The sequence below is a fragment of the Lithobates pipiens genome, unplaced genomic scaffold, assembly GCF_037356315.1.
Source record: "Lithobates pipiens isolate NorthernLeopardFrog02 unplaced genomic scaffold, aLitPip1_a1.2 Scaffold_8, whole genome shotgun sequence".
NCBI lineage: Eukaryota > Metazoa > Chordata > Amphibia > Anura > Ranidae > Lithobates > Lithobates pipiens.
Window position 1 is genome coordinate 25,766,078 of NW_027507903.1, and position 26,721 is coordinate 25,792,798.

The window sequence follows — 26,721 nt, forward strand, 5'->3', positions numbered from 1 at the left end:
TGTAGCTGCTGACTTTCAATAAACAGACACTCACCTGTCCATGGATCCAGCGCTGTCCTTACCCGGGCCAGTTCTTCACTGGTCTTCAGGTCCCTGACACGTTAACGGTGTGAAGCCAGCTCTGACACCTTGTGGCTTCACAGCTGGTGTCCCACTGTGCATCCATGAGCCGTGTCCTGTGAATGGTTCCGCAGCCTCCTGAAGGTTGCGCAAGTTGAACTTCCACTCGAATCACCTAGGCGATCCAAGCAGAAGTGGAAGCAGCCATCAGCCTAACTAGGTAACCCCCCCCCCCCCAAAAAAAAAAAATCCAAATATAGTAGAGGAGGCGGAAGCGCAGACCTTCCTCTTTTGGGTGAAGTTTAACGTTAAAAAAATATAAAGTTATTCCATTTTTTCTTTCCATATTCAAAATGTGTATTATCACAGCATTCTGTTCTAGAAGACATGATGTTGCTGGTTCTCTCTCTTCCTGTACTCTTACCAGGCACCTCCAGATTAGGGGCTGATATGCCTGCTGAATAGTGATGGCCGAACGGTTCGCCCGGCGGTCGTTTCGCGGCGAATTTCGGCCGTTCGCGGTCCGCTCATTCGCTCGACTATTGCCGTCGTTCGCCCCGGTGGACTTACGTGTTTAATGTGTAAAAGAACTTTGACCTATGATGACACATCCATCATGGGGTACAGGACAGCCAATTGAGACATGACAGCACATGGACACTTGGACATTCCCCCTAACTTATAAATACACCCAATCCGGCGGCCATTTTACATTCTTTCTTCTGTCACTATAGGGAAAGGTTGCTGTTTGGAGCAGGGACAGATAAAACGCTAGCTATTTGGTACACAAAAGTCCTTTTCAGGACTGGTATAGGTGTTAGGTGTATATAGGTTTGCTGTGCTACTGATTCTTGCAGCAGCCTGAGTGTCTTTTGTCAGTTTAGAGAAAGGGACAGAGCGCTGTGTCTGCTGCTATTTTAGGGACAGCCAGATTAGTCATCATCATCATCATTAGCTGTTACTATCAGGTCCACAAAAGAGCTATTCGAGTGACCAGTAATTGTTCCAGTCTCCTCTGTTTTGCCAGTTTGTATAGGGACAGGAAGGAAGCAGTGTGTCAGGCAGTGAGGGTCAGTTTAAAGAGTTGCTGTTACTATTAGTTCCACAAAGGTTCTTTTCAGGACTGGTATCAGTGGTACGGTAATAGGCTTGTACACGTATAATATTCTTTCTTCCAAATATAGAAAGAACATAATACTTGACTACTGCCCTTCTGCTGCAGTCTGCTAATCATTCACAACTCACTTGTTCCACAAAACTCTTTATCAGGACTGGTAACTTGGTCTGTGTAGGGTGCTACAGTACATAGGGTTGAGTGCGTTACAGTCTGCTGTTCTGTAAGGACCGCTATCGGTCCACAATACATAGGGTTGAGGTGCACCACTGCTGACCGCTGCCCTATACTGCAGCAGTCCTTCAGCAGTATAGGTACTGACGTACAGTCTGCTAATCAGTCACACACAACCTACTTGGTCCACAAAGGTCCTTATAAGGACTGGTAACTTGGTCTAGGGTGCTACAGTACATAGGGTTGAGTGCGGTACAGTCTGCTGTTCTGTAAGGACCGCTATCGGTCCACAATACATAGGGTTGAGGTGCACCACTGCTGACCGCTGCCCTATACTGCAGCAGTCCTTCCTCGGTATAGGGACTAAGAGTTTTGTCACAGGGTGATTTAAAAAAAATGACAGGCAGAGGAAGAGGCAGGCCCTTCCGCAGGGGTGGTAGGGGTAGGGCAGGAGCACCAGCCTTGAGCCAAAGTGGGAAGTTGCAGAAGGTGCGTTCAATTACTTTAAAGGACGCACCAGACTTGGTTGAGTGGCTCACTCAGCCTTACTCTTCTGCACCCTCCTCATCCTCTCGATCTGCACCCTCTTCTTCACTCTCTGCTATGTGCACCCCCAAAGACACTACCACCAACAACACCCCCACCACCACCACCACCACATACCTTCCGCTTGAGTCACAGGAATTATTTTCCGATCCATATCAAGAGGACATTTTTGATGCGCAGCCACTCTTGGTATTGGATCATGAAGAGGAGGTAGCAACAACTGCTACTCAGCAGTCTGACGACAGTACCCAGATCAGCCCAAGGAGGAGGTTGGTCCCCGGTGTTGCTGCCTACTCCGAGATCTCTACTTATAGCGGTGGGGAAGGTGACGTTGATGATGACGTGTCTAGTGATGTCACGTGGGTGCCCACAAGAGAGGAAGAGGAGGGGAGTTCAGAGGGAGATATGGACCAGCAGATAGGGAGGAGAAGGAGGAATAACTTACATTGCACAGGAGGGACAAAGCAGACTGCAAATGTATCAGGAGCAAGTCATCGACCATGTACGGTCACATCTGGCGCTCCCAGGACACCGGCACATGGCTCCACAGTGTGGGCTTTTTTTAACGTGTCCACTGCTGACAATAGCGTTGCCATCTGCAATCTTTGCAGTCAACGCATTAGTCGCGGTAAGCCCAACACTCACCTAGGGACGACCGCCTTAAGAAGGCACATGGGCAGCCATCACCGAGCCGAGTGGGAGCAACGGAACACACAAAGCCACACTGCAGGCTCTCACCGTCCAGCCTCGTCTTCTACTTCTCCTTCTCCTCTCTCCTCACAATTGTCCTCCACTCCACCTTCCATCACGCCAAGCTCACATTTTCCTGCAAAAAGGCAGGCTTCCGTGGGCCTAATGTTCGAGCGTAAAAAAATGATGACGCCGTATAAACCCTCTTGCCCAACGATTGAAGGCTGGCTTGTCAGAACTCATAGCCCGCCAACTACTGCCATATAAACTGGTGGACTCGGAGGCCTTTCGCAAATTTGTGGCCATTGGAACTCCACAATGGAAGGTCCCAGGAAGGAAGTATTTCTCAGAGAAGGGCATCCCAGAGCTATATGGCCATGTTCAGCGGCAAGTGAATGTATCTCTGGCACACAGTGTCGGTGCCAAGATACATCTGACCACAGACACGTGGTCTAGCAAACACGGGCAGGGAAGGTATATCACTTTTACTGCCCACTGGGTGAACCTTCTGACGGCCGTCAAGCATGTAACCCGTGGCACCCGCGTAGATTTGGTTTTACCGCCACGGATTGCATGCAGGCCTGACTCTTCTTCTCCTCCTACTCCATCCTCCTCCCTCTCCTCCTCAGCTGCCTCCTCCTTTTCCGCTGCTAGCGTCTCTTCCGCTGCACCGCCCAAGCTCTCCAGAACCTATTCCACATGCCAGGTGAGACGTTGCCATGCCGTGCTGCGTCTGTTGTGCCTGGAAGCCAAGAGCCACACTGGCCCGGCACTCCTTTCAGCTTTGCGTTCACAGGCAGATCAGTGGCTAACACCGCTCAATTTGACAGTTGGTAAAGTGGTGTGTGACAACGGTGCCAATCTGCTTAGCGCATTGAAACAGGGCAAAATCACGCACGTGCCATGCATGGCACACGTCTTAAACTTGGTGGTGCAGCGATTCCTTGTCAAATACCCTGGGGTCCAGGACATCTTGCAGCAGGCAAGGAAAATCTCGGCCCATTTCAGAAGATCTTACACGGCCATGGCTCGCCTTGCTGACATTCAGCGGCGACACCATCTGCCGGTCAGGCGTCTTATTTGCGATTGCCCGACGCGATGGAACTCAACCTTCTATATGCTTGATAGGCTGCTCCAGCAGAAACGTGCAGTTAACATCTACCTGTATGAACTCTGCGAAAGAAACGGTTCTGGGAAGCTGGGGTTTTTTTTCACCGCGCCAGTGGCTGCTCATGCGCGACGCATGCAGACTTCTGCGGCCATTTGAGGAGATCACCAAACTGGTCAGTCGCAGCCATGGCGCCATCAGTGACATGGTACCTTATGCCTTCTTTATGGAGCGTGCATTGCGTCGTGTCATTGATCAAGCTGTGGAGGAGCAGGAGCGGGAAGATGAGGAAGTCGCAATGCTGGATGAATTCCCAGGGGGGCTACTCTATCTGAGACAAGTCAACAACAGGAGTCTGATGAGGAGTCAGAGGAGGATGGTGCCGGGGCGGATGAGGAGGAGCAAGAAGAGCATGCTTTAAACCTTTCTGGGATCCCTGTTGTGCGTGGATGGGGAGAGGAGAATGAAGAGGACGACATTATCCTGGATGATGAGCAGGAGCCAGGCCACTACACCGCTTCCACTTTAGTGCAAATGGGGGCCTTCATGCTCCAGTGTTTTAATAGGGACCCCCGTATAAAAAGCATAAGGGTCAAGGACCAGTACTGGGTGGCAACGTACTTAGACCCCCGGTACAAACACTGACTTCGGATATGAGGTCATTCTTTCAGCCGACCCATCGACAGGTGTCATCCGGATCCAGCATCAGGTGTCCGACTACATTGGGTTAATGGCCGATGTGGACGCTCTGAGGAGTGATGAACCCCTGGACTACTGGGTGGGCAGGCTTGACCTCTGGCCAGAGCTTGCCCAATTTGCAATCGAACTGTTGGCTTGCCCCTCATCCAGTGTCCTGTCCGAAAGGACGTTCAGCGCAGCAGGGGGGATCGTGACCGATAAGCGTACTCGCCTAGCTCACGACAGTGTTAACTACCTCACATTTCTAAAAATGAATGAGGCATTGATCTCGGAGGAATTCAACACATGTGACCAGTAGACCATGTATATGTCTATAAACTATTTTTTTAATCAAGCACACAGACCTTCTTTCTTCATTTGGCTCACTTCCTTGTCCCAAAAAAGCACACCGTACTATATGCCCCTACCCTCCTCTTTGAAGAGGTTGAGCGGTGTCATATTTCTACTGGGGCTGCTTATGAGGGGATCACACCATCCCTGTGCTGTGCTGACTTCCTCCTGCGGGTTCTTATTATGAGGGGATCACACCATGCCTGTGCTGTGCTGAGTTTCTCCTGGGCCTGCTTATTATGAGGGGATCACACCATCCCTGTGCTGTGCTGACTTCCTCCTGGGGGTTCTTATTATGAGGGGATCACACCATCCCTGTGCTGTGCTGACATTGCTGAGTTTCTCCTGGGCCTGCTTATTATGAGGGGATCACACCATCCCTGTGCTGTGCTGACTTACTCCTGGGCCTGCTTATTATGAGGGGATCACACCATCCCTGTGCTGTGCTGACTTCCTCCTGGGGGTTCTTATGAGGGGATCCCACCATCCCTGTCCTGTGCTGAGTTTCTCCTGGGCCTGCTTATTATGAGGGGATCACACCATCCCTGTGCTGTGCTGAGTTTCTCCTGGGCCTGCTTATTATGAGGGGATCACACCATCTCTGTGCTGTGCTGACTTCCTCCTGGGGGTTCTTATTATGAGGGGATCACACCATCCCTGTGCTGTGCTGACTTCCTCCTGGGGCTGCTTACGGTGCTGCTGTCAGTGCTGTATATCACGGTGCTGGTCTGAGTGCTTAATGTCACGCTGCTGATGTCAGTGCTCTCTGTCACGGTGCTGCTGTCAGTGCTGTATATCACAGTGCTGATGTCAGTGCTGTATGTCACGCTTCTGATGTCAGTGCTCTCTATCACGGTGCTGCTGTCAGTGCTGTATGTCACGGTGCTGATGTCAGTGCTGTATGTCACGCTGCTGATGTCAGTGCTGTATGTCACGCTGCTGATGTCAGTGCTCTCTATCACGGTGCTGCTGTCAGTGCTGTATATCACGGTGCTGATGTCAGTGCTGTATGTCACGCTTCTGATGTCAGTGCTCTCTATCACGGTGCTGCTGTCAGTGCTGTATATCACGGTGCTGATGTCAGTGCTGTATGTCACGCTTCTGATGTCAGTGCCCTCTATCGCGGTGCTGTTGTCAGATGACTATCACGGTGCAGGTGTCATTGCTGTATGTCACGCTTCTGATGTCAGTGCTCGCTATCACGGTGCTGCTGTCAGTGCTGTATATCACGGTGCTGATGTGAGTGATTTATGTCACGCTGCTGATGTCAGTGCTCTCTATCACGGTGTTGCTGTCAATGCTTTATGTCACGCTGCTGATGTCAGTGCCCTCTATCACGGTGCTGTTGTCAGATGCCTCTATCACGGTGCATGTGTCATTGCTGTATGTCACGCTGCTGTTGATCATCTCCTGCACCCTCTTCTTTGCCTACCCTGGTCCCTGACCTTCCCTCTCCTCCATTGCCTTCATGCGCTCCACAGTCCTGAATTGTCAGAACAATTTCCCATATAAAAAAAGAATGCTTGTAGTTATCGATCCCAAATTCACCTCATACATGTGTTATGTCATTGGCCATGTGGTGGGACTATGTTTGCCCAGCTAATAATTATCTTGTGGCTGCAAATTTGACCTAAATGTTTACGAAGTTCGCCTCCCATTGAAGTCAATGGGGCCCGCCGCGAACGTTCGGTTTCGCGAACGGTCGGCCTCGTTCGCGGTCCGCGTTCGTGAAAACGTCCTGTCGGAAGTTCGTCCATCACTACTGCTGAAGCATCCATAGAGAAAGAGTGGTTATCCTTGCCAAGACACCACTAGAGGAGGGGTGGATCTCCCTGCTGAGACACCACTAGAGGAGGGGTGGATCTCCCTGCTGAGACACCACTAGAGGAGGGGTGGATCTCCCTGCTGAGACACCACTAGAGGAGGGGTGGATCTCCCTGCTGAGACACCACTAGAGGAGGGGTGGATCTCCCTGCTGAGACACCACTAGAGGAGGGGTGGATCTCCCTGCTGAGACACCACTAGAGGAGAGGTGGATCTCCCTGCTGAGACACCACTAGAGGAGGGGTGGATCTCCCTGCTGAGACACCACTAGAGGAGGGGTGGATCTCCCTGCTGAGACACCACTAGAGGAGGGGTGGATCTCCCTGCTGAGACACCACTAGAGGAGGGGTGGATCTCCCTGCTGAGACACCACTAGAGGAGGGGTGGATCTCCCTGCTGAGACACCACTAGAAGAGGGGTGGATCTCCCTGCTGAGACACCACTAGAGGAGGGGTGGATCTCCCTGCTGAGACACCACTAGAGGAGGGGTGGATCTCCCTGCTGAGACACCACTAGAGGAGGGGTGGATCTCCCTGCTGAGACACCACTAGAGGAGGGGTGGGTCTCCCTGCTAAGACACCACTAGAGGAGGGGTGGTTCTCCCTACTGAGACACCACTAGAGGAGGGGTGGATCTCCATGCTGAGACACCACTAGAGAAGGGATGGATCTCCCTGCTGAGACACCACTAGAGAAGGGGTGGATCTCCCTGCTGAGACACCACTAGAGAAGGGGTGGATCTCCCTGCTGAGACACCACTAGAGAAGGGGTGGATCTCCCTGCTGAGACACCACTAGAGAAGGGGTGGATCTCCCTGCTGAGACACCACTAGAGGAGGGGTGGATCTCCCTGCTGAGACACCACTAGAGGAGGGGTGGACCTCCCTGCTGAGATACCACTAGAGAAGGGGGTGGATATTCCTATCAAAAAACCGTCAGGCTAGGAGTAGATATTCTTGTTAAGAAACCTCTAGAGTTGGAGTTGATATCCCTGCTGAGACACCTGTAATGAAATTATATATCTTCCTGCTGAGGCACCTCTAGAGGAGGGGTGGGATTTTCCTGCTGACAAACTTCTAGTGTAGGGATGGATTTTCCTACCATAACACCTTCAGGGTAGTTGTAGATATTCTTTCCAAGATACCTCTAAAGGATGGATATCCCTGCTGAGACACCTCTAGTGTAGGGGTGGATTTCACTGCTATGACATCTCTAGGGTAGGGATGGATATCCCTGCTGAGACACCTAGTGTAGGGATGGATATTCTTACCAAACCACCTTTAGGGTAGGAGTGGATATCCCTACTGACACACCTCTAGGTTAGGGAAACATATACTGGATAATAAATATCTAGGGCAAGGGTGGATATTCATGCTGACATACAAGGGTAGAGATAGATATTGAAGCTGGCTATTGCTATCCACTGGCATTGTAAGCTGGAATCCCACTTGAACTTGACACAGACAAAAAGATGAGATTGTACACTAAGCCACAAAAATATTGTACATTTTTGGCATACAAGCATTTTAGGTATACAAGAACCCCCAAGAAAATAAACAAATGTGCATTTGGCTCCACGCCACCAAATGTCCCAATTTTGATCAAATAGTCAATTTACAATCTTAACAACCAACCACAACTCTGCCCAACAGAACTAGTTTCTGACAGAAAGTGGGCTACCTCCTTTCACTTTTTTTCTCAGTTTTTTTTTTTTAACATTAGATTTTAATAACATAAGAAAAGTCTTATTAATTTATAGTTGATGCACAGCCCCTAACTAGAAATATCCCAGGGTCCACTGGTACAAAAAGTCAATAGTAATTTATTAATAAAGCTTTTAAAAAATATATAGTTTTATTTTTAAACAAAAATGTTTACTTAAACCACGGTATTGTAAAAAAAAAAAAAAACCCTGCAAGACAATTACATAATGTGCTAGTATGTGTCGCATACTAGCACATTGTGAAATACCTTAGAGCGAAGGCCTCCAGTAGTGCGCGGTCCCTACCGACAGGGCTTTTCTTTTCATCCAGTCCATGGCACAGTGCTCTTAAGGAATGGAACAGTTATGTTGTTCCTTCAGAGCGCATGCGCCGGTGACATTACCAGCTGACAAAAGAGCGAGTGTCTCCTTAACCGTGCACGTTGAGGAGATATTCATTTTACCTACAGGTAAGCTTTACTATACGCTTACCCGTAGGTAAAAACTACAAAGCAGACTTAGCTACCACTTAAGCAACACAAGCTTCTGATTATACACCAGCAATATGCGCAATTTACCTTGGAAGCACCCAGTTTTCTTCGTGATGACCATCTCTGCTGCAAGAGAAGGAAACATTGATAAGGTAAAAATAAATAAAATAGAAACCTCAGTGGACCATCAAGATCCAGCCAACAAAAGTCAGAAAAAAAAAAAAAAAACACATGATTTCCAACATACGTAACAAGAAATGGCAACACAATATTTAACCTGCACAGCAAAAAATTATTTGGTATGAACTTGATAAAAGAAGGGTCTTTTTTTTTTTTTTAAATATACACACACACACACAATATATTTTTTTTATTTTTATTTTTTTTTATAATTTTTTTTTAATGGAGCTACTCTGTGCCATGTTTGTCAAACCCCAGTGACCAAAATTAAAGTGAACCATGAAATCACAGCACACAGAAAAGTTGCACAAAAGTATAGTGTAGCGGATGATATTTTGGACAAAATTTCATACGCATGTAAATTTAATTTTTTGCCTCAGAACAGTAGGGGTTCTGAGGGTTAATTGAGTAGGTAGGCCTTGACACCAGTCTGGCCAGGCTGTGTTTGGAAGTTCTGCCTGGTCATGTGAACGGTGAGGTGCACATGACAGGCCAGAACCAGGTCTGGTTGGATGTTTAGGTATCAGCCTTCTCGGAAACAATCAGTGGGAGTGCTGGGGCCCGCTGAGGAGTCTGGGAAGGGGTACTTAAGAGGTGTGGGTCACGTGTTTGAGGAGAGAGGTTTGTGAGACCCGTGTGGTCTGTGCTGGTTCCAGGACCGGGGTAGCCCCATGAGGGGTCCCGGTCACGGGGTGTTCGACACCCCGCAACATGTTCCTGTGGAAGGCCCCTGATAGACCCGTCTGGTCTGGGGTAGGGATCTGTCTGTTCCCGAGTCTCAGACCCACTGGTCGGTGGAGCAGTAACTTCGGAGGAGGGCTGGCAAGTGGCATCCTGGGAAGTGCCTGGTTACTGAGTTGGGAAGGAGATTGACAAATTCACGCTTTTCCAGTACCATTGAGGAGACAGGAAACGTTCCAGGTACAGAGGAGAAAGTTTACTGTTCGCCTTTGGTTACAACTTGTACACGTTCATAGGACTGTTTCAAGTTTTGAGTCAATGTGCTGACTGCCATGATCTCTGGCTAGAGATCTGTTCAGCCTTGAAGTGCCCAGCTGCGAGTGGCTACTCTCTGGGTAGAATTAGAGACTTTGCTAGACCTGCAGTTCAAGGTGCCCGAGTTCTTCCCCCGTGCCCTCTGTTCCCTAAGAGACTGTGTTTGGAAGTTAATAAAGCAAAATAAAACCTTTGAAAGAGGACTTCATCTGTGTCAGCGTTCGAGTTGTTGGGTATCAACCCTGGGAACCCCTAGACGTGGAAGAGCAGGCCGAGAGAAGGTAACTGGTAAGCCCAATAAGTCAAGGCTGCACAGCAAAGGTTGTGGCCACTACAATAGCAATGGACCAACCTCTGAAGCAGAAAAACCCCAACCCCCCACCCTGAGGTGCAAGTCTCCCAACAGGGATAAGGAACTCTCTAGGTCCACTTGGGCCAAAGCCAGGTGGTCCCCACTTCTTAGGAACCTGCTGAAGCCATCTCCATCCCTGTGAGTAAATAAAGCACATTTGCAGTGCTAATGCTAATGGCAAATATGTGCATTAAAAAGTGAGAAGTGCAAACCCATAATGTTTTCTGGTACCCCTGGGATGACACCTCCAGATGGGCACATCACTGGGGACACCTAGTTCCTCTCACAAGGCTCTACTTGTGAGTTATCTGCACTCCGATACTTTAGTCTATACAGCTGCTGTCAGGGGCGTAACTATAGGGGGTGCAGCAGTCGCGACTGCAACTGGGCCCTGTGCTGCAGGGGGCCCATGCAGCCCCCTATACATATGGCCAGCAGCAGCACAGGCAGCTAGGGGTACCAGTGCACCATGCACACGGGTGGCTGGAGGTGGAGGGTGACTAGCAGAGCTCCATGCTCGACTATCACACTGGCTGCTCTTTAGTTGTGCATTCCCCGCATGACCCGTGTCCTCGGCCGGCTCCTCAGAGTACCCCTCTCCTGCTCCATGCATTGCCGCTCAGTCCGATGTCTGTTCTCCCCAGCCAGAGTCCCGCCCCCCAGTCCGGTCCACACTGCACTGCATACTTCTCCCGGGTAAACAAACTTTAAGCACCCAGATGCAGTGCAGCCCTATGAGAGCCCCCCGGAGGACACTGCAGGCTTGTCTGCCAGCCCCCCCTCCTCCCCCATCATACACAGATGATGAAAGGTCTTTCTGGGAGATATGCTGATCACCCGTCCAGCACACTGGATGGAGCCCAGGCCAACATGGATGAGTGTGCGGCCTGCAGCTTGGTCATGGTGAGTGAGAGGACCCCATCCCCCACACACCATTACATACCCCCTCCATCTCCCCCTGGGGACAGGGGCCCCTTTTCACATGGGGATAGGGACCCCCATCTCCCTTGGGGACAGGGACCCCTTCTCACCTGGGGGCAGTAACTTCATCTGCCCTGGAGAAAAGGACCTCATCTCTTCTGGGGACGGGGACCCCATCCTGCCTAGGGAAAGCCCCCCAATGGGGCACCTAAAAATAAAATAAAAATAATTAAAAAAAACTACTGATACCAGTGGTGGAACTACAGGGCTCACAAAGGTCATACCTGTGACCACGCCCTGGAGTTCCACCGCCGGACTCGGAAGGAAGGGCCCTGGCTTGGGTTCAGGGGGGCCCTTCATGGTTTCTTGCATCGGGGCCCTGAAGGTTATAGTTACGCCACTGGCTGCTGTGGTCATTATGAAGGGTCCCTATGTACCTCCTTTTAATTTTACATTAAGGAGAATGCAACAGGAGGTACTGGACTACACAAAGGTGAGCATCAATACCTGGAAATCCCAGCTAGACCAAAATGGAGGCATGAATTATGGCAAGGCAATCTCATTTTGGAATATCCAAGACATATAAGGCCCTTCTTTAAAACAGTGTGTCCCATTCACATATTTAATGTTGCACGTTAATGTTAAAAAAAATGTATCTACTTTCTGCCCGTAGGATGTCCTCGGGTTGAAGTGGTTATAATAAAAAAAAATGTAAAGCAGCCCCATCCTTACACATACGTTACTCCAGCACACATATGTAAATGGTTATCGCACTACACATGTGAGGTATTGTTTCACGAAAGTCAGAATGATAGCAATAATTCTAGCACCAAACCACCTGTAAAAGGTGTTTAAAGCGTTGCCTATGAAGAATTTTAAGCATCGTAGTTTGCCGCCATTCCACAGGCAGACGCAATATAAAAGCGTGACAAGTTAGGTATCCATTTACTTGGCGTAACATCTTTCACTTTATACAAAAAAATTGGGGTAAAAGTTGTGTTTTTTTTTTTTTTTAATACATAAAAGTGTGTTTTTCCCCAAAAAATAGCATTTGAAAAACCGCTACACAAATACCGTGTGATATAATAAATTTTAACACCCATCATTTTTTTCTATAGGGCCTCTGCTAAAACGTATATATATTATGTTAGGGAGTACCAAGTAATTTTCTAGCAAAAAAAGTGAATTTTTACATGTAGGAGTGAAGTGTCAGGATTGGCCCGGATGTGGATCTATGTAAATCCATAGATTTAAAAGTATAGATCCCCTTTACAAAAAACTTGCATATACAGGTAAGGAATTTTTGTAGATAAAAACAAACTCAGCTCTGACTAAAGATGAATAATACCCTTGGCTATAGGTGTAGGCCATTAACATGCCTTAAGCCTGACTGGAATAGTTCCAGGATGTTGCTAAGCACTCCCAGGACATTGCTAAGTGAGGCCTAGTCATCACTGCTCACCTCCACCATCACTGGAGTGAGCTCTTTCTCCGATTCAACCCCCCTCACATACTCATTCTCTCCCGTGATGCAGTAGTTCTGAGCTCAGCATTTGAGAGCTCACTACTGTGATGGTGGAGGTGAGCAGTACCAACTAGGCCTCGCTTAGCAACGTCCAATGAGTACTTAGCAATGTCCTGGGAGTATTTCAGTCAGGCTTCATAAGGTATGTAAATGGCCTACACCTATAGCAAAGGCTTTATTTAACTTTAGTCAGAGCTGCTTAGTTTGTTTTACCTGCAGAAGCCCTTTATCTGCATAGACAGTTTTGTGGTAAAGGTGAACTATCCCTTTAAAAGTTTTAACGTTTCAAAAAACTGTTACAAGCCTGCCCAACAAGGGATCAAATCGCTGCATTGAATTTTCGATCTATGGCCAGCTTAAGTCACCTCAAAAAGTCAGGCCCATCCTTTAACTTTTGGATGAACTGTCCCTTAACCACTTAAAGACCGTCCACCGCATATACTAAGGCAGGGCAGCTCTATTGCGCGAAACATTGTACCTTCTCCCTTTCCCTCACCCCCTTCCCCCCCCCCTTTTTTCCCCTCCCCCTTTTTTCTTGCCCCCTCCCCCCTCTTTTCCTTACCTTTTCCTCTCCCCCCCCCCCTCATTTTTCCTCCCCTTTCCCCTCTTTTTTTTTTTCCTCCTTCCCCCTTCTCGCGTTTCACTGGTTGGTGTCCCTGCCACCCGGTCACACCTGGTTGTGTGTGTGTACTGGTTACAATACTTAACTTGATTTTTTTTACAATAATATTATAATTTTTTCGATTAGAGTCTGTAATACAAACTCCGTGTCCACCGCCAAGGGAATTGATGGGCCCTCTGGTCTGTGAGTTTTGCCTGTGGTGAGGGTGAGCTGATCTTCCTATTTTCACATTATTTGTATTGTAGATAACTCCTTGAAACGTGTACTTTTTGCTCTGTTTTGGTTATAATTTAATCAAATGTATTATCTGCTTTATAGATCATCCTCCTGATGAAGCTTTTTTCCGCGAAACTAGTTGAGGGAATTGTGTATACTCCTCTTCATTTGAAACTCTTCGGGGGAACCCGCCAGTAGTTTGTCAATTGTGGTGTACACTATATACTGTATGGTTTTAATGTATTGTTGTGTAATTGCTTTTTGTCTTTATTAAACTTTTTAATTACTATTCATTCTTTGACTACCAAGTACCGAGATAGTCCAATCAACAATCTTTTTGGGTGTGGTTGCATGATGGTCAGTATGAGCCACTGCTCTGGCACCTACATACCAGACAATTTTCCTGACAGGGAAGTACACAGAGATCTTCTGTTCCTTGTAAGCAGGAACACGGATCTGTATTCTTCCTGTCAGTCCATCTCCCACACAGTTAGAAAACACTCCCAGGGAACACACTTAGACCTTTGATCGCCCCCGTTATCCTCTTCCCTGGCCGTGTCATTTATGCAGTAACAGTGCTTTTTTTTTTAGCACTTATCACTGTATTGGTGTCACTGCTCCCGAAAAAAGGGTCACTTAGTGTGATATTTGTCCACCACAATGTCGCAGTCCAGCTAAAAATCGCTGATTGCTGCCACTACCAGTAAAAACAATAAAAATAAATTTAAAGTCCATAAATCTATCACATAGTTTGTAGACGATATGACTTTTGCACAAACAAATCAATATAGGCTTATTGGGATTTTTTTTAACAAAAATATGTAGAACACCACATATTGGTCTAAATGTATGAGGAAATTCCATTTCTTCTTCTAAAACATGTGGATATGTATTTTAACTGAAAGTAAAAAAAAATATATATTTTTTTAATTGTCTGACTTTTTTTGTTTATAGCGCAAAAAATAAAAACCGCAAAGGTAATCAAATACCACCAAAAGAAAGACTTGTGAGAAAAAAAAAGGACATTTTTATTTTGGTAAAGCTTCTCAGGACCGCGTAATTGTCGGTTAAAGTAACGCAGTGCCTAATCGCAAAAAATAGCCTGGTTATTAAGGGGGTAAAACCTTTCATGGGCTGAAGTGGTTAAAAGGGTCTGGAGCTTCACAGCAGTTGTAAAACAAGAGTTCCCAATGGTATAAAAACTCAGGAGACATTCATATGCATTGTTGATTTTTAATTTAGCTAGTTTCAGCTTTTATCTGGTCATTAGATACAGCTGAAGTGACTGTCCACTAGGCAGCCCTCAGCTTTTTTTTTTTTTTTTTTTTAAACGCATACATACAACTGAGGAAGCAATCTGAAATCTGCAAAACACACAAACGCACTGACCATGTGCAGACACCTACATTATTTTTTGCATCTCTTATCCTGATGGACAGACTGACATCTGCCACAATCACCCCCATGTCTTCCTCAAGGCTATTGGGGTCTTCAAGCCGGAACACTTTTTCAGCAGTTCTACAGGAAATAAAAAAAAAAAAAAAAACACCCAATCAGTAAATATCTGTATTTCACTTGGAATGTGGCAGATCATTTGAACAGCAAGTGGTTTCTGCCTCAGTTACACTGGAATATCAGAATATTTCACGCTCCATTGCTCAAAAAACAACTTTCACATTATTCTGACATACCGCAGCTCGGTAAACTTTATTGACAAACATAATGAAATTCCAATAGCGTATCATTATTCAAGTCCAAGACACCACGCAAGCCATCTGCCGAACGGGAGCCAAAAAGGTATTTTCAAGACTGTCAGTACTTCATTGGAAGCTCAAAATGCACCTTTTAACAGATCCGCTAAAATGTTCCTCTTAGAGGATATAAATAAAACGACGGCAAGTGCTGACAAAGTATGTGCATACACAATGTAGAACCCTGCCAGTCAAGAAGACCATTGCACTTAAAATAGAGCGCCTTCCAATTAAACCCCTGGTATGTTAGGAGCTTTAAACTGATGTTGGAATACTATTATTACTATGCCCTAGCATCAGGGCCGTCTTCAAGGCAGGGAAAAAGGGGCAGCTGCCCTGGGGCCAATCATTGTTGTTGGGCCCAAAACAGCTGCCCCTTGAGCCTACACTGCCTGAAAATAGTTGACAAGTGGATTCTGAAGGGTCCAAGAAAATGTTTGTCCAGGGTCCAATCATTATTTAGTTTGGCCCTGCCTAGCGTATCTTGAGTGTAGGGCAATACATGTTTAGCACAGTGGCCAGGTGTTAGGACTTCCACCTGGCAGCACTAGGATCAGCGGTTCAAATCCCAACCACAACACTACCTGCCCAGAGTTTGCATGTTCTCCCTGTTCCTGCGTGGGCTTCCTCCAAAGACATGCTTGTATAATAGGTTAATAGGCTCCTGTCTAAATTGGCCCTAGTATGTGTATGTATGAATGAGAGTTAGGACCCTTAGATCATACCTCCCAACTTTTTGAGATGCGAATGAGGGACACCTACTAGAAAAAGTATTCAGGCATAGGACACGCCCCACCATGACCCCTTAAAGGAGAATTAACCCCCCCCCCCCCCCCCAAAAAAAAATTCTAAAACCAACAAGGGCTTTTTTTTACCACTAATATTCCTTTATATTGGCTTTTCAAATTTACAAATGCAGAAATTTAGGATTTGGAGCAAAGGTTTAGCACCGGGAAACACTTTTTGAAAGATAAATAGTGCATTTTATAAACTATATAGATCAGAGCAAAATGAGGGACAGAGAGACATTGCTCCAAATCAGGGACAGTTGGGAGCTATGCCTTAGATCAGGGATATGCAATTAGCGGACCTCCAGCTGTTGCAGAACTATAACTCCCATGAGGCATAGCAAGACTCTGACAGCCACAAGCATGACACCCAGAGGCAGAGGAATGATGGGACTTGTAGTTTTGCAACAGCTGGAGGTCCGCTAATTGCATATCCCTGCCTTAGATTGTTAGCTCCTTGAGGGTAAGGACTGATATGAATGTACAATATATATCTAAAGTACTGCATAAATTGCCTGTGCTATAAAAGTACCTGTAATAAAATAAGGGGATTTTCAAGGTGCTAAAATCATAACTCCAATAAATGATAAAATATTGAATGTTTTATTACAATATAAACATTGTTAAAAACAATGTCACTGTACTTATCATAAAACCATTACATAATGTCCTTCCAGCTTGAGTATATGTGCAGTGACTTGAGCTCTACATATTTCACTAAACTTTGGCTTCCTCGGGAGACTTATAAGTACTGCATAAGATGCAACAAGGGTGCCCAGGAACACTCGATAGTTCAAAAATGTTAAATAAGGAAATTATGCACCAATGGGATCACCCAAGGGGACACCAATAGCCATAGGAGGGAACAGAGCCCACACATGTATCACCATTAAGCTCAAAATGTATCAGGAATTCCACAATTTCTGGGTTACAATTCGCACACTCCATACAAATGGAGATACAACCCCTCCAATTGTAGATCTTCACAGAGACAAAAAGAAGGGGGGAGGGGGTGACAAACCACCACTCCCGTGTGGGACAAATGCAGGTTAAATGACAAACATGGACCATCCACAGACCACTCCCAGTGGCAGCTAATGCTGGTGCTTGTTTGTCACTTGACCTACATTTGGGTCCACAGAGGAGTGGGGTTTTATACCACCCCCTTTCTGACATTGTGAAGATATACAATTGAAGTGGTTGTATCTCCATTTGCATGGAGGGTGTGAATTGTAACCTATAACATGCGGGATTCTCAATGAATGTCTAGGTGAATGATGATACATTTGTGGGTTTTGTCCCCTTGGGCATAAACTCCTTTTCAAAATTTTTTAACTATCCAGTGTTCCTGAGCACCCTTATGGCATCTTATGCAGTCCTCACAAGTCTCCTGAGGACGTTTTGGCGAAACATGTAGGAGCTGAAGTCACTGCACACATAACATATTATATATATATTTTTTTTGGATTCGTTTTTATTTTATTAAAATAACAAACATGTGAAAATTAGGTGTGCTACTCAAGCTCAGAGATGTTTAGGTCCTGTGTCCGCCACTGAAAATACCAGCCGGGGAAGGAGCTTGTCTCAGCTCCAGACGTCAAAATGTGAGGCTGCCACATACTCTATCTGCAAGTTTGCTATGATGTGCGGACTATGGGATATTTTTCTTGCTACAAAAAAAACAAACATGTTATACTTATCTGCACTGTGCAATGGTATTGCACCAAGTGGCCCCAAATGTCCTTCTCTGGGGTCCTCCTCTAGCGATCTTGGTTCCAACTTTTCTCTGTACACCACCAGAGGAAGCCATTTCCTATGAGGGCATAACTGCAGCGTGTCCCCAAGCTGGGCTGTGTGTGTCCATAAAAACACAGTGCAGCCTAGCCCACAGCCCCCCCCCCCCCCCATACTTTCGGTTGACAGCATTTGATTGATATCAGCAGGAGCCAATGGCTTCTGCTGCTGTATTGAGCCAGTGAGAGGGGAGAGAGAGGACCACCACTGCTGCAGAGGGCCCAGCATTTTTATTGTGGCTATGACTATGGAAAGCAGGCTATTTACAGCAGGCATGTAGTGTGCATGAACAAGGACACTGGTATAACCTGTCATGTGAACATTTAACCTGATGCCATTATGGGGAAGGTAGTCAACATTTTTATTGGCTATGATGCTGTGACTTACAGCTTGGCCACATTAGCAAATGGAAACGTGTATGAACCTGGCCTAAACAACAGGTTGACCTAAATCATGATCAGTCCATGTAGGCATGCAATTGTCAGCAACCATAGGACCACCAAAAATTTAAAAAAATGGGTGCACTGTGCCTATCAATACTTTTGATGAGCTGTAAAGGAAATAATCTTTATAGCTGGACTAAAAATATGCAGTTTTGGGTAGATTTATATATTTTTTGTTTCACAAAGAATTCGTTTTTTCTTTTTTTTTCAAAACATTGAAGAACCACAATAATGGCACAGACCACGGTACAGAGGTGGTACAATTTAAGAAATGTACCAGAGCACAGTAACGTAAGATATATGCAAAGAATAGGCAGCGTAAGTTGTGACTTACTGAAGATTCCATGACTAGCACAAAATATAAAAAGGTAGTGATGGTGCTGATGAAGGATACTCCATGGTACAAATTGCAGACACCTCTTCAAGAGTATGGAGGTGTAGTGCCAAACGGTTCATAGCAAAGACACTAAAAGCAGGAGGGAAGAAATGGAGAGAGGCAGAATTGTAGAGAAGAAAATCAAAGGAAGGGCAAAGGAGATGGGAGTGGGGTACTTACCTGAGATATGCAGAGAGAACATGGAAGAAAAGAGAGAGAAGAGGGACTGGAAGGGTCTCATGTGGGCCAGCTGTATGAAGGCCAAAGGGCTGCTGCGAACGACTTCAGACGGAAATCAGGGTTTGGTCTATATCCAGGGCAGCGTTATAAGATATCCAGGGGTCCCAAAAATGTAGATATTTGGCATGAGAGTCTTTGAGGATGGAATGAAGCTTCTCGTGGACCATAAGCCCCATCGGTCATTATTGAACCTTGGCAAAATTGAGGAATGGTTGTTTCCAGGCTCTGGCTAATGCTTCCCAAGCTGCCAGAAGCACAAATCTCAACAACTAACTCTGTATATTTATTTTTATATGCAATTTAATAGAGGAGGACACCTGAGTGTAACATTTAACTTACTGCGGTTCATGTAATGATTCAATTTTATGGGGTACCTCCAATTTTGCGGAGATGCCTCTGGGTTCTTCCTGTCTATTCCAGGAGCAGCAGAGAGGAGACACTAACAGAGGAACATCCTAGTGTTCTACGTACACATTAGGTCTACACAGAGATTACACACTTCACTGGTTTATTCACTTCCCCAGAACAAGTCTAGATAAATACACACATAGTAGATGGACTTTGATGGATATTGCATTATTCTCTCAAACACACCAAAGTAGATTATTTTATAACTTACTTGTTTAGTTCAAGCTCTTGAAGATCAAGGAAAGCAGATCCCATGAAGTCATCCGTTGTAAAATCTCGATCATAAACCTTCAAGAGAACACCAAAATAATTACATTATAAGTAAAACATAACAGGTACAAGTTATTGCACAAGTCATACTTAAAGTAGAACTAAAGTCAAAAGGTTTTCTTTCGTTTTGGATAGAGTGGAGAGGGATTAAAGGGATTGTAAAGTAATTTTTTTTTTTAAACAACAAACATGTTATACTTACCTCCACTGTGCAGCTCATTTTGCACAGAGTGGCCCCGAACCTCCTCTTCTGGGGTCCCTCGGCGGCTATCTCCGCTTCCTCCCTCAGATGCTTCTCACGTTCATGCGAGCTCCCTCGCATGGTGAGAAGCATCTGCGGGCGCGCTCCCGTGATACAGCCGGCGGCTATTGCCGCTCGCTGTATCACACGGCCCCGCCCCCCGGCGCTCCGCGTCAGTGGATGTGATTGACAGCAGCACGAGCCAATGGCTGCGCTGCTTTCCATCCATCCACTACAGCCAATCAGCGGCTAGGCTGAATGGTGGAAAGGACGTCGGGGGACGAGCGCGGGACATTCGAGGGGTGAGGTAAGTAAAACGGGGGGGCTGGGGGCGCAGACACTGTCAGATGTTTTTTCACCTTAATGCATAGAATGCATTAAGGTGAAAAAACATTTACCTTTACAACCCCTTTAAGGCACCTGAGATTTTTTATAGTGGTCTGCGCTCCCGTTAGGCAAATTCACCCTCTACATTTGTCCTGTTGACCACTTGCATTGAAAGTGAAAGTAAAAGAAATTCCCACATTTTGGGATGTCCCCAGAAAAGTAATAAAGGGGAAACCTTTCAATGGGGACACTAGATCTGGAGGGAAATTAAGGGAATCCTCTCCCGGAAGATTCCCTCAATTTGCAGGGATTTCCTCTCACTTCCTCTTTTGGCTATGGGACAGGAAGTGAAGTTACGCCCGAGTTTCGTTTTGTGACCTACTGTTTAGTTCTCTGGTGCCAACCCTGCACCTCACAGCAGTCTCTAGTGGGAACATTGATTAGGGTTATAACACTGATCTCTACTGGCCTCATGTAACATGTTCTTCTTAGTGTTGTATTGTCTTCTGCAGCATATCCCCAGACAACAATGTATTGTGTCCACACTCTCTGACCCTCATTTCCTCATTAGGTCTGAAGTTCGACAGTCCTCGCAAGCATTAAATACTGTATACAGTGAGGGAAATAAGTAGTTTTATCCCCTGCTGATTTTGTACGTTTTCCCACTGACAAAAGAAATGATCAGTCTATAATTTTAATGGTAGGTTTATTTTAAAAATGAGAGACAGAACCAAAACAAATCCAGAAAAACACATTGCAAAAAGTTATAAATTGATTTGCATTTTAAAGGAGTGAAATAAGTATTTGATCCCCTATCAATGAGCAAGATTTCTGGCTCCCCAATGTCTTCTATACAGTTAACGAGCTGAGATTAGGAGCACTCTCTTAAAGGGAGTGCTCCTAATTTCAGCTTGTTACCTGTATAAAAGACACATGTCCACAGAAGCAATCAAATTCCAATCTCTCCACCATGGCCAAGAACAAAGAGCTGTCCAAGGATGTCAGGGACAAGATTGTAGACCTACACAAGGCTGAAATGGGCTACAAGACCATCTCCAAGCAGCTTGGTGAGAGGGTGACAATAATTGGTGCGATTATTCGCAAATGGAAGAAACACAAAATAACTGTCAATCTCTTTCAGTCTGGGGCTCCATGCAAGATCTCACCTCGTGGAGTTTCAATGATCATGAGAATGGTGAGGAATCAGCCCAGAACTACACAGGAGAATCTTGTCAATGATCTCAAGGTAGCTGGGACCATTGTCACCAAGAAAACAATTGGTAACACACTACGCCACGAAGGACTGAAATCCTGCAGAGCCCGCAAGGTCCCCCTGCTCAAGAAAGCAAATGTACAGGCCCGTCTGAGGTTTGCAATTTAACATCTGAATGATTTGGAGGAGGAGTGTTTTTTGATATTCTGCCTCTCACTGTTAAAAAAAAAAAAAAAAAAAAACTGCCATTAAAATTATAGACTAATCATTTCTTGTCAGTGGGCAAACGTACAAAATTTGCAGGGAATCACTGTTTTCCCCTCACTGTATTAAAGATTATGTGCAGCCCTTTGTGGATGTCATGGGCCATATTTGAGGTCCCCTTTAGCTCAGCAGTTGACAACCACTGATCTAGGTGAGGGGAGTCCAACTTAAAAGAGCCATGATTTGTATCTACAAGTTGAGCTGCATTTAAATTAAAGTCCACCGGGACTCCGCGTTTTTTTTTTTTTTTTTAAAGCCAGCAGCTACAAATACTGCAGCTGCTGACTTTTAAAATAGTGACACTTACCTGTCCAGCGCGCCCGCGATGTCGGCACCCGAAGCCGATCTCTAGGTCGCCCGTCGGGTCCTGCCGCCGCCATCTTGGGTATGGGAATCAGGAAATGGAGCCTTTCGGCTTAATTTCCCGGTTCCCTACTGCGCATGCGCGAATCGCGCTGCGCAATAAGGACGCTCCCCGCTGCCTCTGGGATCTGTGTGTTTCCCAGCAGGCAGCGGGGCACTTGCGGGAAGGGGCGTAAGTTACGCCCCTTTCCGCAGAGAGCTATCCCGGAAGTGGGTGCAGTTACCTGGATTATCCAGGTAACTGCACCCCCCTCCCCCCTGAAAGGTGCCGATTGTGGCACCGGAGGGGGGGAGGGTTCCGATGAGCGGAAGGTCCACTTTAGGGTGGACCTCCGCTTTAAGGAAGTAGTACATATAGTTTTTTTTTCTTAGTGATAATGCCCTGCAAAAAATGTTTTATTCTATGCCAGGTTATAGCCAATAAAATTTAACAAATCTGAAAAAAATACTGCTTTTCTAATTAGACACTTGTTTAAAAACAACTATAGTATACATTTATGTTTGCAAATCTGTCCTATTAATGACACTAATGCCTCGTACACACGATCAGACTTTCCAACAACAAAACCGTGGAATTTTGTCTGCAGGGGCGTTGGTCCAAACTTATCTTGCATACACACGGCCAAACAATTGTTGGCCAAAAAATATGAACGTAGTGATGTACTACGTTGTTTTTCAACTCTTTAGAGCCACCCTTTTGGGCTCCTTCTGCTAATTTCATATTAGTAGACGTTTGGTGAGTGTTCAGCCGTACTTTTCAGTTAGTTTCTGAACGACCGTTCATCAACCAGACATGTTGCGGAATCGGAGGAGATAGCGTGTTATTTATTATAGGCCTTGGGGCTATTGCTTTGACATTTTTTGGGTTGAATAATGATTTGATTTTGTACATTTTCAGATGCATAGAATGCTCTTGATGGTTAAGTTCTACTGGCAGATAGCATATCTAATTTTATTTGTTTTCTTTTTTTAATGCACAATAAAAAAATTATGTAGAATAATACTTGGTTATGTGTTTTACTTCAAATTACAGTTTGGGAGTCGGCAGTTACATTTAAAAAAATATAATGTAAAATTGACAAGGGACACCAACATACTTGTATCTGATCGTAAAAACTACGGGATAATGGAGTTGTCGCAACTTGCCCAAATGAAAAAAAAAGGCATAATATTATTATTCTTGATATCACTAGAAAAAAAAAAAAAAGCCTTTGAAAATTAGTTTGCAATAACTCCATCAGTATCACCAGCAAAGCAGCTTCATTATTATCCCATTAACCACTTCCCGACCAGCGCACGACGATGTACGTCGACAGAATGGCACGGGCAGGCATATTGGCGTACAGGTACGTCCAATATTCAATGCCGCCCTGCCATCGGGAGCGCGCCGCCAGCAGCGCGCTCCCGCGCTGGTCGGGACCCCGTGAGTCTGGTCGCGGGACCCGCGGACTCGATCGCCGCGGGCATCCCTCACGGAGCGGCCGAATGGAGGAAATGCCGCGTAAACAGCATTTCTCCATTCTGCCTAGCAACTAGTGATGCTGATCTCTGCTCCATGTGATTGGAGCAGAGATCAGTGTTCACTAAATGAAAGCCCAACCCCCCACAGTTAGTAACACACCCCTAGGAACACTTAACCCCTACACTGCCACCCACTGGTTAACCCCTTCACTGCCAGTGTCATTTACACAGGAATCACTGCATTTATATAGCAGTGATTACTGTATAAATGACAATGGTCCCAAAAATGTGTCAAAAATGTCCGATGTGTCCCCCACAATGTCGCAGTCACAATAAAAATCGCTGATCGCCGCCATTACTAGTAAAAAAAAATAATAAAAAATTATTAATGAAAATGCTATAAAACTATCCCTATTTTGTAAACGCTATAACTTTTGCGCAAACCAATCAATAATCGCTTATTGCGATTTTTTTACCAAAAATATGTAGAAGAATACGTATCGGCCTAAACTGAGGGAAAAAAATGTTTTTTTATATATTTTTGGGGGATATTTATTATAACAAAAAGTAAAAAATAATGCGTTTTTTTCAAAATTGTCGCTCTATTTTTGTTTATAGCGCAAAAAATAAAAACTGCAGGGGTGATCAAATACCAAAAGAAAGCTCTATTTGTGGGAAAAAAAGGACGTCAATTTTGTTTGGGAGCCACGTCGCACGACCGCGCAATTGTCAGTTAAAGCGACGCAGTGCCGAATCGCAAAAAGTGGTCTGGTCTTTGACCAGCAAATTGGTCCGGTCTGAAAGTGGTTAAAGAAGAAGAGAACTGTGCGCTGCATTTCGAGATTTCAGAATTTGCCGCGTCACGAATGTTAATTCTCCATTACGAACGCTTCTGGCTCGTCCTTGCTGCCGAGCATGCGTGTTTGTACTTTGGACTTTTGTCCGACGGACTTGTGCACACACGCTCAGAAAATCCAACAACACACATTTGTTGGCGGAAAATTTGAAAACCTGCTAGCCAACATTTGTTGGTGGAAAGTCTGACAATAATTGTCCGATATAGCACACACAAAGTCAGATTTTCCGCCAAAAGCCTGTCATCGAACATTTCCCAGTGGAAAATCTGATTGTGTGTACGGGCCTTAAAAAGGCATAGAGAAGTTATTTTAAAATGAAATAAAAGTAAGGTGTCACTAATTTTGCGCAATTCTTAAATGCAACATTAAAAAAAAAAAAAAAAATATATATATATATATATATATATATATATGCATATACATACATACATACACACACACACACACACACAGGAAATAGAAAATGCATATGTAATAGACAACCACAGCTGCTTCCATGACATTTACTAACTACACAATATAAATTTTTACACACATATATATATATATATATATATATATATATATATACACACACACACACACACACACACACACATACAGATCTACATAAGGACAACTATAGTTATTAAAATCACCTTAATATGCAGCTTTTGATCAAGATTCTGAATAGGCAATACGAAAACTTCATCCCACATCGGATTCAGGTTCTTGTAGACAACTTTACTTTTATATAAGGTCTTTTTGTTTAGTTTGAACTTCACGTAAGGATCGCTGGTACCTGTGGAGGACAGAACAAGATAAATAGAACAAATCAGTACATTATCGGGCGTATTTAAGAAGCCCATAAAAAGTTGCAATTACTGTCTGGCTGATGCAGACATCAACTGGTAGGCTTTGCTCATATGGGTGTATTTAGGCGTAGACCTGAGTGAGGGTTGTGTTTCAGCTGCACAGGTGTTCCGTGCATGAATGTAGCTCGATTCATGTTAATTTGGATGCAATAGCTGCATGGATATGGCTGCTGCTCCTAATTTGACATCCATGTGGGTGCTGTTCCTAAAACCATACTGTCTGCCTTCAGGGACTTGCACACACACCCACTGTGCAGCCACCACGTCCCAGTTGACATGAATGGGACTGTCTGAATGGGGATGCATGGAATACCTGTGCATGCAAAACACGGCCCTCACGTGTACAGTTGTATGCTTAAGTACGGCTATGTGAATGAGGTCAAATACATTTTTTACTACCCTGACATCAGTAGATTGAGATTTAATCGGTTGCTCTGGGTTATTATATCCTTCACACAAAGGCTTGAGACAATTCAAAGTGCAATTATGTTGTGCAAACATAATGTACATACATGACATAAAAATGTATGATTAGGAGAGTTAAAACTCTGTAAAGAAAAAAATGGCTATGGTGAATATTGCATTCTTAAAGTGATTGTAAACCCTTACAAACCACTTTGACCTACAGGTAAGCCTAGATTAAGGCTTACCTGTAGGTCCAAGAAATATCTCCTAAACCTACACGGTTTAGGAGATATTTGCAAAAAGACAGGCACCGCTGTCTGCGTCGCGCGGCACTGTCAACGGCGATATGTGAGTGGCGGCTCCCGTGCACATGCGCAGGAGTGACGTCATCGCGGCTTCGTCAAATGACAGCGCCGGAGCAGGGAGACCCACTGAGAAGATGGAGGCTCCATACACAAGAGGACATCGGTGACTGGCTCCTGTGTCAGGTAAGTGACACAATGGACTTCTATGCGATGTATATTAGTCCATTATGCTTTACCTTTGCAGGGAATCAAAGAGGAAGTAACACCCATCAGGGTTTACTTCCTCTTTAATAGTCAGATACAAACCTGAGAATCCTGCCTATAGCGCATCTTAGGATCTCTATTATTAGCATTTAACGTGAACCTTTCATTAACATCACAAATCTGCACCAATAAATTCCTCACATGTCACAATATACAGGTATAATTAAGAAGCTGTATCTTATATTATTAAAAACAGTCCTAGAGCTTGAGTCAGTGACATTGCCTAGACTGAAGGAGCAAGAAAAGGGGGTAAGGTCGCGCTATGGAGCAGTTTGGTATAGTTCTGGTATGAGCGGCCTCTATTAAATTTCCACCCAATATGGGTGGAACAATGAAATGAAATAAAAGGGAAAATAGACTTGGTGCTATACCGTTTTAGATTCAAAATAAATAAATAATTATAGTTTGTATAAATTTTTCAGCGTGCTGGTAAGTAAATAAATAAAAAAAAGATATTGATGAAAATGAAAAACTATCTGTGTTATGCCTAACGGTGATCTCTAGTAATATATATATATATATATATATATATATATATATATATATATG

The 26,721-nt window shown here is 45.1% G+C and overlaps 1 protein-coding gene across 3 annotated transcripts in view; it reads right to left on the reverse strand.

Annotated features, from left to right (window-relative positions):
* The window catches only part of MCTP2 (multiple C2 and transmembrane domain containing 2), a 363,628-nt gene that overhangs the window by 158,013 nt on the left and 178,894 nt on the right, over positions 1 to 26,721 (reverse strand). For 2 of the 3 annotated variants that reach the window (XM_077469061.1, XM_077469062.1), the window contains exons 5-8: positions 24,983 to 25,125; positions 19,560 to 19,636; positions 14,955 to 15,066; positions 8,824 to 8,862 (exon numbers count right to left, since the gene is read on the reverse strand). In XM_077469061.1, the coding sequence (XP_077325187.1) occupies positions 8,824 to 8,862; positions 14,955 to 15,066; positions 19,560 to 19,636; positions 24,983 to 25,125 (371 nt within the window). The remainder of the gene's footprint in view (positions 1 to 8,823; positions 8,863 to 14,954; positions 15,067 to 19,559; positions 19,637 to 24,982; positions 25,126 to 26,721) is intronic. The other variant, XM_077469064.1, reaches the window with a different exon arrangement.